Raw genomic sequence first — 20,636 nt, 5'->3', positions numbered from 1 at the left:
GCCCGGCCCCGCTCCGCCGCCCGGCATGAACTAGCGGGCGCGGGGAGCGTGCGTGCGGCCGGCGTGGGCGTTGCGCGCTCCCGCTGCGCGGCTCTGCGCGGCCTCGCCTCGAGCCGCCAGACACGGGCACAAAATGGCCAAGTCCGGAGGAGGCGGCGGCGGCGGCAGCGGGGGACTCACTTGGGTGGTAAGTTGTGTGTGTGGGAGTTGTGCCTTTCTTCTTTCCTTATTATATTTTTCTCTCTTTGTATTTTTTTTTTCATATTGTTCCGAATTTCCCCGTGTTCCTGGTGCGTGTGGAAAGAGTGCGGGATTGGTTTAAGCGGGAGGAGGAAGGCGGCGGGTGAGAGGGGGCAGCTCCGCGGGGCCCCTCAGAGGAAGGGCCCGGGCTGGGGGGGAGSCTGCGGCCCGGGGGGCTCCGGGCCSTGTAAAGGGGGCTCCGTGGGAGCGTGTGCTGGGAAGGGGCCTAAACGCGTCCAGGGCCGGAGCCTCCTGCCCGCTCGGGGTGTTGCGGTGAGGGGCTGCCCTGCAGAGCGAGGTGTGGGGCCTCTGTCACCCCACGGGTGTTGTAACTGCTGCTGCTGCTCCGGGCTGGGGCAAGGCTAGGACTTTGCTGTTACCGCACGGGTTATGTGTTGGTGCCAGCTGCCTCAAGAGACAAAAGCTGAGGCTCCTGAATTTTGAGGTGGGTGGTGAGGAGTCTTCCAGAGGTGTTTATGGGATAACTTCATTAGCTCCCAAAAGTTTGGCCTCTGTGCTGTGTTTGAGAAGTTTCTTGCTGCTTTTCACGGGTTGGTCAGAAGTGGTTAGGTAGGAATGCGTGAAAGTGGTAACTGATCCAGAGCTGGTGAGTCACTTYGAGGGGTTTTAAAGTCCCTGGAGAGTATTAGCCTGGGTGAGTGTTGTTGAGGGATGCTGTCCTCATCTGCAGTAATAGTGGATGCTCTCCAGTTTGGGGATGACCCCAGGAGTGAGCAGCAGAGATCAGCTGAAGAGAGCTGGATCAACCAATAAATTWCTTCTCTCTCCTGCACCAGATACAGTTCAGGGTAGGGTGACTTCTTTAACATGGTTAAGCAGCAAAGTGGGAGCATCTTGGAGGAGGGTGAGGTAGCTGCATCTTTAATCCCATGCRTGTGCTTTAGGGAGTTGGGAACTTCAATAAAGTCCCATTAGAGAGCATAATGGTGGACTTCTTCAGTTGTGGCTTTTTCCATTTTTGAGTTGCTCCAAAGGGTTGTGATTACCGTTATTGAGGTGAATAAATGCTGTATATTTTGATGGTGACCTTTTATTATAGCTGTAATAATTATTGCATTCTATGTTACTAAATCTCCTTTTCATTAAAAGGAGCTGGATGCTTGAACAGGTATCTAAAAGTGAGAAAGTTAGAGTGTGCTGCTTGAAATTAGACAGCTTAGGTATGGAAACAGTGTATAGAGAGGAGCTAAAATAATTGTCCTTTCCTCTCTGCAGTGCTCTGTGATCTCTATCAACAAGAGTCATGGTCTTTGAATAGCTCTTCAGAATTAAGGTTTTTACAGGCTAGGTTGGACTCAATAATTGAAAGCTTTACAGCTCGTATAGGAAACTGCAGAATGAGGTATGAAAATCCTTGAGTAGGCACTTTTAATGAAACTTGTTCTTGAATGTAGTGGGAATGAAAGTGTGGTGAGTCAACAGTTTCCTACAACTGGAAGCAGTCTAAGTCTTCATTCTATAAAAGCAGAAAAGATTGATGTATTTTTGTCATTTCAGAGTGCTTGTAGAGAAACAACTGGAATTTAGTTAAAACTTGATTTTTTACCGTGTTCAGATGATGTTTTGGGACGTGTTTGTCTTAAATGCTGACGATGCCGGGCAGTTCTGAACACACAGTTGTTCAGTGGCAGCTGTAGCTCAGTGGCGTGGAGAAGGGCGATGCTAAAATGGATTGGGTAAGCGGCTAGAAATTAGTTCAGTGAACTGGGCTCAAAAGACTGTTGGTCTAGATGATGGTTCATGAGTAGATCTGTTACACTGGCCTTAGGGATGAGAGAAGTGTACAGCCAGTGACAGTGATGGTTTCAGCTTTCTGGTTTTATTCTGCTTGCCCTCTGCCTGTTGGATACATAAGTACTTGATCTTTGGTTACAAACTTGTTTTGAAACGATCTTTATTTTTTTGTTTTTTATTTTCTTAGACTTCTCAATAGTGTGAAAAAATAATGGATGATTTGATGGGCCATTTGGGATGATGTTTTTCCCCCCCTTTTTTTTTTTTTTTTTATGATATGGGTTAGATAGTTGAACAGAACTAAGGTAACGGAAATAAGTCTAGTTTGAAAGATGAGGAAAAGTTTAAAGATTGCTGTGGTATTAATGTCCTAAACTACCGCATTTTTCAAATTTTATAGATGTATTCTGGTGCTCACCTCTTACTAAAGAGCCTGTATCGTTTAACTTTGGATATGACTTTAAATAGCATTCTTATTGCTAACTTCCGCTAAATAGGAAAGAATTATTTACAGTTTTAAAGGAGGAAAGGTGTTCCATGATACACAAGGCTTATGCCAAAGTGAATTTCATGCTGAGAAAGTCATGTGTGCATCCCAGTATACCTACTTTTACTTCTAGAAGCAAGATATTAATTGAATGCTTACAGAAATAGCAAATTATCTGTGTTTTCAGTTAACTTTTATGGGACTATGATACTCTTTCAGGCTTTCTAGTGTAACAGAGCTAGCAAAGGTTAGCTGATAAGAAGGGATAACTATCAGTTGACTGGGAAGCATGAGAGAATAAATATTTTAAAGTGTTTATTAGGAAGATCATATCATAGTGTAACTGCAAATGAGTCAGGATGAACTAATTTACAAAATGTGGAGCTTGCAGAGGTTTTCTTTTTTTCTTCCCCTGCCTGACTTAACTCTTTTGAGTCAAAGCTCAGTCTCCACTGCTTCAGTAATTTTGTAGTAGTTAGTAAAAGATGGGAGTCTTGACAGAAAGAATGATTGTTTTTCTGCTTTCCACAGATAACCTACAAATATTTTTAGCTATATTAGGAGTTAGTTATGAGCCCGTACTTTGGAAATTTGGGAAGCTGCGTACTAGAGAAGCATAATGACAGTTTCTAATGCTAGGAAAAAGAAAACTTATTTTGAACAAAAGACATTCTTACCTTTCAGCTTTTTAATTGTTTAGGAACTACGGAAAACAAGCTGTCATAATAATACAGTAATTGTGTGTGCACTTTTTTATATTTATATGTATTTTATACATATATATATATAAGCACAGTGTAGTGAAAGTGAAGTTTATACATTTGAAGCAATGCTGTGAAGGGTGTTTACTCTTAAAGCAGTGGTAATGCCCATGAAGCTATGGAAGAATGTTTGCAAACAGCAAGAACACGTGCCCCAGCATTATTTGTGGTTGTGCTTTCAAGGTTTTCTGCTCAACCTGAAAAGCTACATATGTTTTGTAAATGAAAGCTGAAACTCCTGAAAATAGCTGAAGATTCTCAACGTGATTGCTGTTCTGTAGTACTTGAGTGAAATGGTTAGGCCTCAGATCTAGGAAATGTGAGCTTAATGTGGAAATAAATCATGCATTATCTTTTTTTAATTATTATTATTTCTTGTGTACGTAGTGCTTGGAGGAGGAGTATCAGGGTATGACTGGGTGTCTGTAAGTTAGAGTGTGTTATTGCTTATGATATGGAGTAACTGCAGGGAGGCAGGTGAAGGGCTCCCAAGGTGGTTAAAGGATGGGAGCATCCCTTACATGAAGACAGGCTGAGAGCTAGGGCTGCTCATCCTGAGGAGGAGAGGGCCTGGGGGAGTGGAGAAGGGGAAGAAATGTTAGCAGTGTATGTAAATATCTCATGGGTAAGTTTAAAGATGCAGCTCAACTTTCTTGGTGGTGCCCAGTTGACTGTTAGAGGACACAAACTGAATTTGTGTCCAAACATAAGAAAAAAATCCCTTTCCTGTAAGGGTAACAGAATGTTGGAGATGAGCAGGTAACAGAGCAGTGTGGTGTGGTCAACTCTCCTTGAACAGTGGATTGAACAGGTAGATTCTTCCTGAGGTCACTTCTAACCCCAGCTGTTCTGTGAGGTATGACTAGATATGGTTCTAGTCATACAGACTGGAAGAGTTCAGTCTGGTTAGCATCCTGTCGTAGTCCTCTTACAACCAAGTACACATGGATCTTCTCTACTTAATCAAAAGGCAGAGTTTGTGACTGAAACTCCTACTCTGGAATTGTCAAGACTTCCCTTGGCTACGTGGTCCCAGGTTAAAGCTCAGAATTATCTTTTTGTTCTCTCTCTTTCTGTCTGGATCGGACCTCCAGCTGTTCCTCTCTTAGCTGAAGATAGGTCTATAAGACAAATTGTGAAGAGCATATACTATTAGTTACTTTCTTATCCTTCCTTTAATATACTGTGGTGTCTACAGGGGAAATAGGGCAGTTGAATGTTGCTCTTCAGATTTTTTCCAGTGTTTCTGCCTGACTCTTTGTAAGAACCATTTTTTTTCCTTTTGTTATTGTGTTGGACAAGAGAAAGAGTGATTTTTTTTTTAATTATTATTTGTACTGTGCTGTGCAAAGGAAGGTCTGATGTGACATAAATGTTCAAGTGTACTGTTATTTGCTTTCATTGCAGATAATGCAGGTTATAATTTTGGGATCTGCATAACCTCTCAAAAATTGAAAGGAAGCTGCATTCCCTTCTGCCTGTAGAAATTTTGTTTCTGTTCTGCTTGATGAGTAAGGAGGTTGCATTGCAAAGATGCCTTAACCCTCCTGCGTGTCCTGTCCTGATAGGAAAGCATGTGTGGTGCGATTTTGCCGGTTGGACACTGTTGCTCTGAAGAGGGATGCATTTCATCTTACAGCTTGCCTACCAGAAAGGAAGTTGTCACACATCCTCTATCTTCCGTTCCACAAAACACTGAAAGACTTTTCTGATTTGGTCTAGTTTTGTGCATATTAGAGGGTTGAATAATGTAGAATGAGAGAAGTAACAAAAATGACACAAGGCAGGGGCTGGGTGATTGAAGGGACACGGGGCTAGTTCTTTGTCACTGCAGCCGAGCCAGGCTTGCAGTGTAATAATGTGAAGCCTCATTGTGGGCACTCTGATCTGGAAGAAAATTTATGGTAATTTAGGTGAAAAAATGCTGAAGCCAGGGGAAGATTTCCATAGTCCTCATTGCATAGAAGTGGGAACTAAATTGTAGTGAGCTCTGGGAAAGAACATACGTCTTTTTTAGGTTTGGGAGGGTATATTCATGCACGGGCCCTTTTTGAATCCGTCTGGATTTGTGTGCACGTATGATTTCCATGCTAACTGTTCTGTATTAAAGATAAACTAGGAAATTACTTTGAGCAGGGAAGCAATATTGCAAAAAAATTCAAGTAGTCCAAGATAGGTAGCTTAGGTCTGGGGGGAAAAAAGAATCATTTAGTTTTGATGTCCTGTGTTCATAGACTTAGCTGTTTTTGAGCAGTGGATTTTTGCCATGTATGTAGATCTTTTCTGTCTATATGCATGTTCAAATACATTTTTGTAATTAAAAGCAGCAATCGCCATTTGTAACTTGTGGGTATGAATAATTCCTGGAAATGTTTTTTACAGCATTGAAATGGTTGGTTTTGTTGTTGCTCTTCTGAAGAGTTTGGGGAATCCTCTGTCATTTTCATTCCATTTTCTGAATTCTGTCACTGTTGTAAGTAATTGTCACTTTGTTTAAAATTTCAGTGGAGGAAGTTGTAAGCTCCTGAAATGATACTTCTCTCTGTTTTAAGATTTCTCTGGTAGAATTTACATAGGAAATGAAAAATCATTGTAAAGGAGAAAGAGGGAGGATCTGGAAATGAAAAAGATACTTGGAAATCTTAAATTTCCTCAGCATGCGTTCCTTAATAAAGTTTTTGCAAGTTGCCCAAAAAGAAAAATATTCTGCTCTGTATGGATGGTGCGAAAGCTTTCATAAGCAGACTGAGGAAGGGAGAAATGATCGTGCTCTAAACATGGATGCAAAGGAGCCTACTCCTGTGCTTGGATAATTAATGGTTCATTTTCAAGTACAAAGAAGTGAAGCCAAAGTATTTTGGAATAATGTACTTTAATGTATATTTTAGAAAACTTAAATTTTGAATTGAATACTAAGACACATAAAATGTTTCAAATAACTTCAAAAATAAGTGGAAGTTTTCTGATCCAAAACATAATTAGGGATCCAGCCCCATCTTCAAACAGAGCATCTTCCCCTGTGATGAACTGCTGGTATGTAGGCTTCACACATTGCCAGCCAGGCATTCAGGCAGTTGGGGAAAGATATGAATGAACAATCCATTTTACATCCGTTCCCCTATTTGTGTACCAATGAACATGCATAGAAATAGGCACGACAAGGTGTGTGGGGACAAAATAACCACTTTTTGTTAGACCAGCTGATGTAGTTGGAGGGGAGCTTGTGTCAAACATCCCAGTGCTTGCGGCTGTGCAGGGTTTTGCCTGTGTGCACAGAAAAAGTGCTTTCCGTGATGCCTAAACTGGTGGCACTGGCTTAAAGTCTTTTCACCACCATTGCACTGCAGTATCTTAGTGCAATATTTGACATACTAGGCCATAGTCTTGGAGTAAAATAAAACTTGCTGCAAGAAGGTAGATGGTTACCCTTTTCTTATCATCAGGCAGACCTAGGGGGGGGATTCCTCCTAAACTCACGAATAGGGCACTGTATAAGACCATGCAAAATCCAGGTGGGAAAAGTTCCCTCCCTGGGGTTCCTGGACAGGTGAGACAGGTAGCCAGATATTTATGAGAAGGCAAGCATGGAGTTGTTCCTTTTTAGTGAGTTCTTCTTGGTACTAGTTAAATCTTTTAGAATAACTCATGTAGATGTTTCTTTGCTGGTTGAGTGATGAACATCCATTGTCAGATAACAGAAATACTGAACATTTGAAACTAAGCATATTCAAAATATATTCAAGATTATTTTATGTTAGCCTTTTATGTTGTGACTCTTATGGAAGGTGCATAATTCTGCCAGCCAAGATGAAATTCCTAAATTGCAGATTAAAGCGCAGAATTTTGATGGTCTTCAACTGTCAAAATTCTTAGCAATCTTGAAATGTGTTTTGTAGTAACTTCCATAGGAATATGTTGTGGGAGGATGAGTGACTGAAGAGGGAGATTGGAAAAAGGCAGAGTGAGATTCCTGCTGTTGGTGGACAGTACAATTCCCTTGAAAGGGTCCTCTGGCTTTTTGTATGTATTGCTGCTTGTGTTTGTGTGCAGTGAGGATGATGGATCTTCTCATATATCTCAACTTGACTCCCATTCCATTTGGTGTTACTATGCCAGTCAATAGGAGCTGAAAAACTAACCTGTGTTCTTTTTCAGCATGCAAGCTTTCAGTATTTTTGAAATTTTTGGAAAGCCCAAAGCTTTTTCTTCAGCTAGCTTATTAACCTGAAAATAGTTCAGCAGAGTAGAAAAGATCTTGCTGTGGAATATGCGTTCAGCTCGACTCTAAAGCACATAAGACCTAGAAGGAAAAAGATGGAAGGATCAGATTATTCAAGCACAGTGTTGATCTTTGGGAAGTGGCAGCACGTTCTGTGCAGTGAACTCTCTAGGGGGGTTAGATCAGGATGCTGCTGTAGGAGTGCAACTAATGTATGAAATCTTTGAAAGCTGTTCAGCCTGAGGGTCAGATCTGTCCTCTATCTTTTCCTTTTAAAATAATCTCTGCAATTGGGAAATGTCAATATCCTGAAGAGTACAAGAATACTTTCTCAGACACCCAAGAACGCTGGTAATTTGTACCAGAAATTCCATTACTTCAGAATTAGTTGAGCAGCTACAACCTCCCAGTTTGATGTTGTGAGGCTCACCCAAGCCTTGTGGTACAGAGATACCCAGATGAGAACTTTATCACAGGGGAAAAATGCATGACAAAAGTAAACAGTAAAACATTTAGAATGGGCTTGGCGGTAGTTCAGCTGTATGGTGCACTTCAGTGTGTCTTGCTGCACAGGTTGATCATGTCGAGCAGTGTTAGGGAAAGAAGGTCCTAAAGCGTGACATGACTTAGGGGGTTGTCTTAGCCCTTTTCCATACGCCTGCCAACCGCCTTCACGTTGCGTTCAGTAAGTTGTTTGTGACCTCCGCATTGCCAGCCCTTCTCTCTGGACATGCTGCAATCATGTAGGATTTTTGTGGCAAGTGCAAGGAAATCTAGGACCTATTCCTCTTATAGGAATATGTGGGAATATACGCTTGTGCGCAGTGTAGCTGTAAAGGTGATGGGAAAAGGGGCTATTCCAAAGTGCCTAGAATAATACTGGAAATAACAGAATTATCTCATTGCTGGTCTGTGAGCGCTGAAGCTCTGTGGGAAGTGTGACCAGGAGAGTAAGGACTGGCTGTCCTGGTAACTGCTTGTACCGTATGTCATGTGCATGTTAACATTGGGATTTTCTTTATACTGAGATGTACGAGCTATAGTCTGCTCTGGAAATGTGTAAGCAACATTGTCAGTCTTTAAACTTGTTACTTCGTTTAAAATTGTGCAACTTAAACTCAGATTTCTAGCAAGAGGAAATGTGGACCAGGAAAAGTGTTCAGAACAGAATAGTCTTCAGAAGAGAATAGTCTTTAAAGGTTATTGGCCTAAATCTTAGTCTGAACAGTTGCCCAATAAAAATCCATTCAGAACTATTTTGTTGTTGTTGTTGTGGCTGTATGGCAGGGATAAGTGGAACAGGGCCCATGTGGTCATGAAGAGTTAATGTGCGTAGGCCGAGTCCACTGAAGTCCCGTGGCTCTGAAGCTCTTCTCAGGCTTCTACTGGCATCCAGTTGGGTGCCTGGTGTCCATTTCTACGTAAAATAGTTGATTTTGTTACCTGTACATTTGCAAAATCATAAGCATTGCATTTTACTATCTAAAAGCGGGAGAATTGCAACCTGAGACCTTGAACCTGATAATGAATGCTTCAATGACAAGAATCATTAAAATGATTTTGGTGGGAAATTCTAATTATCAATTATCTGTGGGTTACTTGGTTAAACTATCTTTAAAAGCCAAGAATAAATGGTTAAAAACGCTACATGTAGAAGAGGTTGGAAGAACATAGGTATGTATTTTCAGGTCAGATACAAGGTAGTATCCAAAACCTGTAGGATTTTTTAATTGCCTCTTTTTTGTTGTTGTTGTTTTTGTTTTTTGTTTAAGCAGCAATTCTTTGAAGGTTATTTTAGCATAGGTTTAATAATTTTAACTCAAAAAGATTTTAAAAAAGAAAAGCCTATTAATAGGAAACAAAATGTGAATTAACCATTACTTGTATCCTAATTCCATTTTCAATAATTTGAATAACCACAGAATCCCTGAAGGGTTAAGGTTAACTCTTAGTGCCTTTATTAAAACTAGTATAGCCTATTGGCTTTTTTTTCTTTCTTCCTCTTAAAAGGTTCATCCCCCTAGCAGCACATATGTATTTTAAAAAAATATTTAATATATGTAATTTTCTGGATAGAACTAGTTACAGTGAACATACTTATTTGCACAGAAATGGTATTTGTCTCACTTCAAATGTTTCATGGAGGCTTCAATAAAGAGATTCAGTTCATATCACTAATGGTATGCAGTGATCTATGCAAACTTGCTGTGGTAACAGAGAGCTGTTACTTCTCTGTGTTTTTGGCTTGGCAGGAGAGCCAAACCATTTGTTAAGCACAGTAGGAGAGTGGTGTCTTTTTAAAACCTCCTCCAGTTTTATTTTCATGGTAGGAGGTGTATTCTCGGTCAGGATTTTCTTGAGCAAAATTGCAAATTGTTCAGGTAACAGTTTTAGTCATTATTGTGTTTTTTCAAGGCAAGGGCAAGTCTGTAGGATCTAACTTTTAATGCGGGGCTGCAGTCAAGTGTATCTTGCTGATAAAAACTTACACACTGATTTTCATACTACTCTTACAACCTTTTGTTTTGAGGTATATCTTAGCTCTTTCAGAAGAGCTAGTTTTTTTTTTTTTTTTTTGAACAGTAAGATCTACTTCATCCTTAGGTTCCTGTACTTAATTAACCTCTCTAGGCTTTGCAGCTTAATTACATTAACGATTTATTGTCCTATCACAATAACTGTGCTCATCCTACCTTTTATTTAAGGGGACGTGGGACACTGCCATGTGCATTTCTAAGTTCTTACGTCCCAGGTCTGCATTTGCCTTTCAAGAGCACCATCTACCTGCCTGTAGCAGTTGTGGAGGTTCAGGCAGTCCTGTTGGTCACACATTACATGTCCTCTGTGCTCATCTCTAAATGTCTTCTAGTGGAAGGCAGGTGCCCTTTTTTGTCCTGTAGCAGAAAAAGGGGAGATGTATTTGAAACATTGGGGCTTATTAGAAAACAAAGCAGCTTATGCTGAAGAGGCAAAAAGCTGTGTGGAAGATTGTGTCGTGGGCACGGAAGCCAGATGTTTTTGCTGGGGAGTGATGTGTTCTCTCCATCAAATATAATATGTTAAAGGAACCTCTCTGGCTAGTGCAGTAGAAATAATAGTCTAGTTCTAGCCCTGCTTTTTCTTCTACTTCAGGTCGTTCAGGGTCACAGTCTCATTTCACTCTTTGTGTTTTGTTTTGTTTCCTATTCCCTGAGCACAGTCATTAGGACACACAGCGGAAAGGCAAAACCCGCATCAGCTGCTCCCCCTCAACTTCAGGTCATCCTGTACTTTAAATGAAAAATAAAGAATGACTAGGCAGAGGCAGGCTTGCCTTTTTTTGTCATCTTACAGAGTGTGGAAAAATGGGCTGATACAGGAATAAGCCAATATAAATTGGGGGAAAAAATAATATATTTTTTCTAGGATTTTTCAACTTTTTGTGTTTTTCATCAGTGTGGCCTTCAATTGCGCGAAGAAAATTCTGCCTAAAAGTAAAGCATGACACTAAAGAGATGTAACCCAGTTATGGCAATGTCAAAACTGATAACAAAACTATGCCCACCTTTGTTCTGGAAACAGGTTATTTTCCTCTATTTAGAAGCTGAGTGTAGGAATAGCTTTTCTTTGCGGCTGCAGAACCGACCAGTTCAAACATGTTGTTTGAGGTAACCTGAAGAGCAGCTATTGCAGCACAAGCAGCCAAACTCAGCGTGGTGACTCAACGTGATCTCAAAACATAAAGAAAGGCCACGTGACCCACTTGTTTCACCCTAGTAAGGCAATACAAATCTGTGCCTACATGCAGGTCTCATGCATGTTCTGTTGCATGCAGAAATTTCAAAGGGAGGAAGAAAGTAAGAAGAAGAAGGTAAGAAGAAAAAAGTTGCAAGATGTATAGGAAGATGCTACCAAAACTTAAGTATGTGAATTCTGAGGTTCAAAGTAGATAGTGAATGTTCTACTGCTGAATAGTTCAAAGGCTGACTGGGTTCTGACTCTGAAAAGATGGCAGGAAAGAATGACCAGAGCCTGGAAGCACTGCTAGATAAATTTGTAGCGGGCGGGGGGACCTCACAAACTGAAACTGTAATCAGTTAAGTCTATAATGCTCCTTTTCTGTTTCTCAAGCAAAGCTAGTCTGTGCTGGGCAGATTGAAAGGGAACGGTTTTACACGTATGGATGTGTGTGTTGGAGAACAAAACTTGCAAAAAATCATGTTGGAGAAAACAGTCACTATGATAAAAAGACGCTGATAATAATGTACACTTGTTTTTGATGTAATAAACTGAGTACCAGGGGCTATTGATGCAGCATCAAAAGCTTTCCCTTAGTGTGACCACTGCACTGTGTTGGGAAGAGTCTAATGTGTTGGCGACATTTGAAGTCGTCATATGAAGAGCAGCTGCGGGGCTGTAATGACAGATCCACAGTGCACAGTGCTACAGCTTCTGAACTGCTCGAGGATGGTCATCTTGTTGACTAAATGTATTTGGAGATAGTGCCTTTGATCCACATACTTCAGTGATTTATTTGCCATCAACCTGGAGGCTGGTTCAAAGACTATCAAGAATCTGCAAAATTTCGTATGCATCACAGGAGTGTTTGGAAAGTCAAATACCATGACTAAGAACATGGTAAAGTGGCCATATTAAGTTTTCAGCTGAAACAGTAAGACTGGAAATTGGGTGACACTTTTTAAAAGTGATTTATTGTGAAGCAGAAGACTTAATTCTCTTTAGAAGATTAATTCTCTTTAGAGGTTTTGTCATGAAACAACAGCTGTTGCCATTTAGAGAAGTGTGATTAGAACTCCAGTAATACGACAATCTTCTATACAGGAGAGAATACAAAAGACTTGGGACAATTTCAGAATATACAGAAAAAGCCTCACTTTAACAGCACCATCAAGATTGCAGTGTAGCGCTTGTGGGAGGGTTGTTTGTTTTCTTTTAAGAGGAAGGCGTAAGGGGAAGAGCGTTGTGAGTATTTGTGTCCATAGATCAGTATCATGGTCTGGTGATCAAAGCGTGGTGACATTAAGGAAATCCAAAATGAATCCTGAACTCCAGGAATGATCCATCAAGATGGAGACACAAGATCTTCTGTTTCAGAGCRTAGCACAGCCCAACAGCCCTGGGAATTTGCAGTGCTTCAAGCTTATGGTACTTCCATCCTTGCATAGCTGTTGTATGTAATTGATTACATTTTGTCCTTTGTTTACCTGCTGTATTTCAGTAGTACGTAATAGTAAATAAATTCTGAATACTTATGGATATCTTTTGCATACAGTGGACACCTGCACTCTGTCCTTACTGCTCTCAGAGACTGTAACATAGTGTTTAAATAGTGTAGGAGTAAGATATTTTTGTTGTATTAGTAAACTGTAGAATTAAAGGTCTGTGAAACTACCTTTCCTTTGTGGGTGGGGAGTGTGCTTTGTTTATTTTTGTAATGATCTCCATCTGTGAAGAAAAAATATATGCTGATGTTTGTGTGGGGGTGTTTTTTTTTTTTTTTTTGCTGTTCAGTCATACATAAAACTATGTTTTAACTAGCTCTGTTATGAAAGGCAGAGGTCTTCATGTAGAAGCTGGACAAAAGAAGGTCCTTAATGTAGCTGAGCTGAAGCCATCTCCCCTCTCTGCGTGTCAGCAAAAGCCTCCTGAGGTGCAGGGGTGTAGGCKGAAGGAGACCTGGCTGGGGAGAGCAGGGGAGCGCAGTGGCCGCGGCTGCTCGGTAACTTGGCTGCAGAGMGGTGGCAAGCTCAGGATGTCCAGGCTCCGGGAGGGACGAGGAGGGAGGCTGAGAAGTGGCTGGAGCTCCGAGGCACAAAGTCTCTTTGGAGCTGGGAGTTAGCGTGGCCGCCCAGGGGAGCAGGGCGAAGGGGCTGAGTGCACCCTCCCTCACCAAGTGTGAGGGGTGGCTGATGCACCAGTGCAAGCCCACACTGGGACCTCCATGGGCTGAGGAGCTGGGCACAGGGGAAGCTCATGAACTTCAACACGTGGAAGTGCAGGGACCTGCACCTAGGGAGGAACAACCCCAAGCACCAGGGCAGCCTGGGGCTTGGTGTGCTGGAAGGCAGCTCTGCAGAGGAGGAGGACCCTTGTGTCCTGGTGAASCAGAGCCTGCCTGTGAGCCCTTGTGGCCGAGAAGGCTGGTGGTGCCCTGGGGGTCACTAAGAAGAGTGTTGCCAGCAGGTCAGGGCAGGTGCTCTCGCCCCGCACACACTCGCGCTCTCAGCCATAGGGAGGCCTCAATCCGAGTGAACATGAAGCTGCTGGAGTGAGTCCCACGCAGGGCAGCTAAGGGCTGCTTAGGAGACTGCAGCTTCTCTCATGTAAGAGAGGCTGAGAGAGCTGGAACTCTCTGGCCTGAAGAAGGGAAGGCTGAGGGGGGATCTTATCAATGTGTGTATGTATTTAARGAAGAGTGTGAAGAGCATGGGGCCTGACTCTTCTCAGTGGTGCCCAGCAATAGGACAAGATGCAGGGGACGCAAACTGAAAAACAGGAAATTCTGTGTGAAATGAGGAAAAGCAACTTTACTGTGAGGGTGACGCTGAAAAGTACTGGAACAACCTGTCTGGAGAGGCTGTAGAGACGGCAGCCTTGGAAATGTTCAAAAGCTGTCTTGGGTTTGGGATAGGATCTTAGGCAACGTGCTCTAGGTGACCCTGYTTGAGTTGGGGGTTTGGCTTAGATGATTTTCAGAGGTCTGTTCCAACCTCAGTCATTCTGTGAGTCTGTAAACAGAAGACTTCCCCTTGAACRGATCTTAGCAGACTTCTACCTACCTGTTTTATAGGTGGCCTCCCCCGCTACCTTCCCTTCCTTGCATTCTTAGTTTCACTAAGTTTGAGAAGTACTCTCCATGTTTTCTTCCCTAATCATGGCTGTGTTAATGTTTATTGAAACAAGAAAGGTAATCGGTGGTCGCCTGAGAAAAAGTGAACACAGTAAAGCAGGGATAACTGAGCTATAGAACCAATAATTCATAGTCTGAGCTGAAGATGATTCCTACCAGATATGGGGTCTTGTCTCAGGAGCCTGATAGGTTAATACAAATGTAATAAAACAAGTAGGGCCAGAAAGCTATTAAATATATATATAAATAGTGAAACTCATTGAAGTAGTTCTGTGAATGTTATAGGCTTCCAGTGAAATTAAATTTACATTGTAATTACTGGCAGTACTTCTGTAGTAACTCCTCCTTCCTCCTCATATATTGGAATATATCTAATGAACAGAATGAACAGCCTGAATCTGTTCTCAGAAGGTCCTGTTGRTTTTCTTCTTGCTGTTCCTTTGTRGGGGAGCACGTTGTGGTTCCAGATCAAATGGTGGTGTGGAGATCAGATGGACGGGGATACCACAACGCTAATCACAGACACGTGCAGTTTTATAAATTACATGATCTTCCCTTGCTGTTGGGCAGTTGCAGCAGTCTGCGGGATGGGTTGAATTTGGTTGGGTGCATTAGTGCAATGGTTCCAGGTGTGTGGGATGAAAGGATGGTGCAGGGCCCTGGGCTCTCCTGGGCTCTCTCCCTGTGTGGCTGTAGATGCTGCCAGTTGTAGGATGAGTGCAGAGTAGCRCGTTCATAGAATCAYAGAATGCCGAAGGTTGGAAGGGACCTCAGAGGTCATCGAGTCCAACCCCCCTGCTCACGCAGGGTCACCTAGAGCACGTGGCACAGGGCTGCATCCAAGCGGGTTTTAAAGATCTCCAAAGAAGGAGACTCCACAACCTCTCTGGGCAGCCTGGTCCAGTGCTTTGTCACCCTCACAGTGAAGAAATGCTTCCTTAAGTTCCTGTGGAACTTCCGATGCTTCAGTTTGAAGCCATTTCCTCTAGTCCTATCMCTGYCCACCACTGAMAAGAGGCCGSCCCCTCCTCCTCACTGCCTCCCTTGAGGTATTTATACACGCTGATCAGGTCCCCCCTCAGCCTCCTCTTCTCCAGGCTGAACAGGCCCAGCTCTCTCAGCCTTTGCTCATAGGGCAGATGTTCCAGGCCTCTGATCATCCTGGTAGCCCTGCGCTGGACTCTCTCCAGCAGCTCCACATCCCTCTTGTACTGGGGAGCCCAGAACTGGACACAGTACTCCAGATGTGGCCTCACCAGGGCTGAGTAGAGGGGGGATGATCACTTCCCTCGACCTGCTGGAGACGCTCTTCTTAATGCACCCCAGGATCCCGTTGGCCTTCTTGGCCACCAGGGCACACTGCTGCCTCATGGTCAACTTGTYGTCCACCATGACACCCAGGTCCCTCTCTGCGGGACTGCTCTCCAGCAGGTCCGCCCCTAATCTGTACTGGTGTCCGGGGTTATTCCTCCCCAAGTGCAGGACCCTGCACTTGCCCCTGTTGAACCTCTTGCCCCTGTTGAACCAGGCAAGAAGCAGGTTCTTGCCTGGTTTCTCCAAATTCACTTGGTGCTTAGCAATTGTCTGTGGCTGTTACTGCTCACAGTCTGTCTTCTCAGAGATTTGCTTAGTATATGGTAGGAGTTCCATAAATTTACCAGAACAATGTCTCCAGGAGAGATCTCCAAGCCCAGAAGGTTAATTCCTCTGTCTCCTAAGAGCATCAAAGCTTACACACAGGTTGGAGTAGACAAACTGGAATAATACACAGAGAATCATCTGTGTTCACTGTATGCTGTAGGCTGCTGGTGTCTCAATTTGATGAAGTTGTTAGGGCAAGTCTGGTATCCTCTGTTCTGTGTGTGTACTTGTTACTACGTGCTAGTTTGTGCTGTCTAGCTCAAAAGCATGCATGGTGACTAAACTAATCCAGGATTAGAGTTTAGCATGTGTCTGCTTTGTGTGTAGACTTACTGAGAACAGCTAAATGGATATAAAATATTTACTTGAGTGGCAAGTGGCTTTTGTTGTYGTTGTTTGTCTGTTAATGGTTTTTACTGCTTATGTAACATTTACTTCAAAGTTGCTAAACTTATTGCAAGAGAGGGAGGTGGTGGTGACACAGTTTATCTTCCTTTTATGTATGCCAGCCAGGCAAAATTATAAGTTAAAGTTATGTTTATTGATGCTTTTAAGAGAATTCCAATTTACATGCAAGAAAGTGTGTTATAAAATGAATGTCATGTTGAGCTACTTGAGAGATACACTCTTACTGGCTCAGAATGGGACTTTTTGAGATCCAATTACTCCTAGAAATTTTAACTTTTCATTTTGTGTTTTTTTTTTTGTTTGTTTGTTTCAATGGGAAGGAAATGTTAATGTTATCAGGAAGAATTTGAAAGATGCTTCAAATTACTAAATCCTTGTATCTTTCTCTGAAAGTGGATTACAGTTTTCTTAAGGGAAATACAATAGTGTGTGCTCCTCCAGCCAAAAACTGTTCGTCATCTCCAGCCACATTTTCCATTAAAATTAAATACATATTCTGACACTAACCCGTGTGTTTCTCTATTCTTATACTCATTGGCTTATTTCAGAATAAAGCTGGGATTGCATTAGCTTGAATTACTTCAATCAAATGAATAGAAGATGTAAACTATAGCTGGTGTGTCCTAGGCAAAAAGCCAGAGGGGCATTACTGTGTTCCCTAAGTTTTGCTGAGTGAAAATCAGATAGTCCAAACTAAAATATGAGAGCACTGTCCTTGTTGAGAGTGATATTCACTGGTTAGGAATTGAATGTTCAAGTACAGAATGGATGTTACCAGTACTTAACCTGAGGAGGAGAGTGTCTTTTGTAACTTAGTGTTGCTACATTTATGTGGTTCATCATGCTTCACAAGTCAAGAAAGTCTGAAAATGCTATACAGGTTAGGAAACTGTAGCATAATCTAATAATGTATCTATCTGTTGATAGGATAACTTGATCTCAATGCACGTGAAAATTTAACATTTAAATTACATGACAATTTTTGACTGTAATTTTGATCTCTCAGGATTTGTTTGTATCTTGAAAGAGTGACAGTGAGATTGATTTTTTTTCTTTCTTTTTTCTTTTTTTTTAAGACTTTATTTGATAATCAGATAAATGCTTCAAAAAAGGAAGAATCTGAAAGCATCAATAAGAATGAAACTTCAAAGAAGTTGTCTGTTGAGAGAGTCTACCAGAAAAAGACTCAGCTCGAACACATCCTCCTCCGTCCAGACACTTATATTGGGTCGGTCGAGCCSTTAACTCAGGTAAGTTTTGTTAAATTTACAGTTTTAATAGTGTTTGTTGTTACAGTGAGGAAACGCTTGGTCTAGTCAATAAATACAAAACTATGCAATTTTTGAATACTGGAAATCAGCATTCTAAGAACTATGGTAATGTTGATGTGTGCACGTGTAGAACAGGTTTTTCAAAGCAATGATTAGTTGAAATCAATAAATGAAATAAATGCTGAGAGTTTTTTCAAGTTCATTCAGACGGTGAGCACACACACACACCCCTACATATTTGTGCCTGTGTTTGTATGTTTACAAATAGGCACACACACACAAATATATGAACAAACATTCATACAGATTAGTAAGAAGCAACTGTTGTTGGTCCAAAAAACACTTTAGATCTGTTTATCTAGATAGAGAAAAGAAAATTTAAGCTTCATGCTGACCCTTTATTAGCCTTGTTGAAGATTCTTTTAAATTCCAGTATATACATTTTTGGAGTCTACCTCCAAGCAGGAGGYAGTCAATTTTCATTTGAAGGAGTCTTTGTGTAATTTTAAGCTGTAATTTTTGCCAAACCTCTACTTCTCTTCTCCTCATATGAGAGCAGCAATTACATTGGAAAGTTAAATTTACTGAAATGAGTCAATTTGGGGACACCCAAAATAGTTGTTGCAGATTTTACCCTCTTAGCTCTCTCCTAAGCAGTTGAGTTTTTCTAATTAATTTCATCATCTGTAAACTTTTCCTGAYGAGATATTTCAGAGACCAGGCTCCTACTCTCTTGCCTGTTCCTCCGAAGCTGCATGCAGATTGCTTGAGCATTCATATCTTTCAGTGAAGAAGAAAATCATTTGTATTTTAGCTCCCTACATTGTCATACTGGTTGTTCCTTTTCCAGAATACCTTTGCATCTAGGCATTGCATTCRTATATATTTATTTCCAATTTCTAGCTGTTGTATTCTTTGGAGGGTGAAAAAAATGGTTAGGAAAAGGGATATTCAAAGGTTTGGATTCTCTCTAACTTTTCATTATAAAGGAACCTGTTGTTCAAATAGAATTAGCTTAGAAGAAGAGCTTTTTTTATTCCTTTTTTTCACCTGAGAAATATTGTGTTTAGTTCTGTTGTCTGACGATTTTTTTTTTGGAATATCTAGCTAGAAGATTAAACTGTGTAATTATGTGTAAATATCTCAACTCCTTCAGACCTTGAGAAACTTTCCCAAGATTAAAGGCACCTAACTCATGTAGTGTTAATAGAAAGATAAGCTCTACAAAGAGGAGAGGGCAACTTTCCCTTTGTGTMCTGCCTTATATTCTTGGAGAGTCCACTCCAAATGTAGAGCTTGCAGCTTTTGCAGTCAGTTTGTTTTTGGTGGCTCTCATTGTGTTATAAAAAATATTAAGTGAACAATTGTGTTTCACTGAAAATAGTTCTTGGTACTTAAAATGTAACTCATTGTCTTCTGGGATTGGTAGGGAAGATACTGGCATGAAATGCCTTGGCGTAGTGTAATATTAAGCAAGACGCATCAGACTGAGCAAAATGCAGCTCAGGAAAGGAAGACACTTTCGTTTAATATCTGTATTTTTATGGTAGCCTCTATGAAATGAAGACCTATGGTAGCAGGCAGTGTACAAGCACACTCTCAGAAATCTCAGTTGTTATCTCAGTGCTCTTAAGTAGACAAGACAAACAAAAGAGTASAGAGGGCAAGACATGAGACAGGGTTACTTGAATTCATGTACAAGGTCATCAGAATCAGATCTTTCAAGTCTTGGTCTCGCCAAATCCTCGGGTATCTGTTACTCCTTTTTTTGTCATTGAAGCTGAATTACATCTAATGCAGGAAAGCTGCGATGCTTGGGCCTGAGTGGGGAAGAAGGGAAGATGATTCCCAAGGATAGAGAGTTATCTTACAAATTAAGTCAAAATGCCTTCATTAAAGCTGTAGGATAACAGGCCTTATGTGCTCCTCCTAGAAAATACTGTCTCTGTAATCTATTCCATTTGCATCTAGGAAAAAAAAAAGTCTTGGGAATATATGAAAAAAAWTAGAATCCTCATCAGGCTGTTTTTCGTTTTTGTGCACAACACTGTATGCACCATCAGCAGCTCCAGTCAGTTATTTCATGAACACCGTTCTGACTTGGCAAAATAAGGTTCTGATTTTTCCATCCACCTAGAAATAGGAAGGGGAGGGAGGGTGTTTGTGCTGTTATCAGAAAAAACAGTGAGCGCCGCCTTCTGTCCACCCAGGACCAAAGGTCACAAGGAGAGACTGCAAGCACTATTAGCATAATTCTAATTATGTCTTCCCTTCCACTGAATCTAGGAGATGCTTTAGAAATGCTGTACACTGGAGCTAGGAGACGTTACCTAAATGCAAATTAAAAATGATATCTTTAATTAGAAACATCCTATTTTAGGAGTATTTTTGCTTGGAAGGAAGGCTGGATTTCTTTTATGGGATTGCACTGATGTTGTCAACATTTTTCAAATTGAATAAAAAGTCATTGAATTGAGCAGATTAGTAGTTGGTATTGCAGAGATACTGTATGAAATGAAGCAGCTAAGGGTTTTTAACAAAAGAAATAGTTGGACATTGAGACTTTCCCAAGGGCTTACTAAAAATGTTGGTCTTTGAATATCCATGGATATCCAGTCTGGGTGCCTGTTCTCTGAAGCTTTCTGTGTTTCAGAATATTCAGTATTTCAGAAGCTGAATTAGAAGCTGCTTTGTGAAAGCTTGATAGTTCAGCCAGTGGGAAGGATGGCATCCAATGTAAACATTTCTAGATAAGCATATACTTCAATTTAAATATAGCCATATATAAATAGCCATAAGCTATTTGACATTACACTTGCAGTACATTGGTTGAAGTGTTCTGTTGGCTGTTCTGTTAAAACAGTCAATCACAGATAGTCCTGTATTTGAACACAACCAGCACTATTTCAGCTGCTGTGTGCACACCAGCAGGGTTCATACATACTTCATGTATTTAAAAATTTGCTTTACTGCTTGACTGAAAAGACTCCTTTCAGTGGAAGTT

At 41.3% G+C, this 20,636-nt stretch overlaps 1 protein-coding gene across 1 annotated transcript in view; it reads left to right on the top strand.

Moving 5' to 3' along the window:
• Positions 1–133: 133 nt before the first annotated feature.
• The window catches only part of TOP2B (DNA topoisomerase II beta), a 56,599-nt gene continuing 36,096 nt past the window's right edge, over positions 134–20,636 (top strand). The window contains exons 1-2 of the mRNA XM_026045491.1: positions 134–187; positions 17,438–17,611. Of these exons, the coding sequence (XP_025901276.1) occupies positions 134–187; positions 17,438–17,611 (228 nt within the window). The remainder of the gene's footprint in view (positions 188–17,437; positions 17,612–20,636) is intronic.

The sequence above is a fragment of the Nothoprocta perdicaria genome, unplaced genomic scaffold (genome assembly GCF_003342845.1).
Source record: "Nothoprocta perdicaria isolate Ctin4 unplaced genomic scaffold, notPer1 scaffold_40, whole genome shotgun sequence".
NCBI classification, from domain to species: Eukaryota; Metazoa; Chordata; class Aves; order Tinamiformes; family Tinamidae; genus Nothoprocta; species Nothoprocta perdicaria.
The sequence above is the reverse complement of the archived record's forward strand: the minus strand, read 5'-3'. Positions and strand labels throughout refer to the sequence as shown.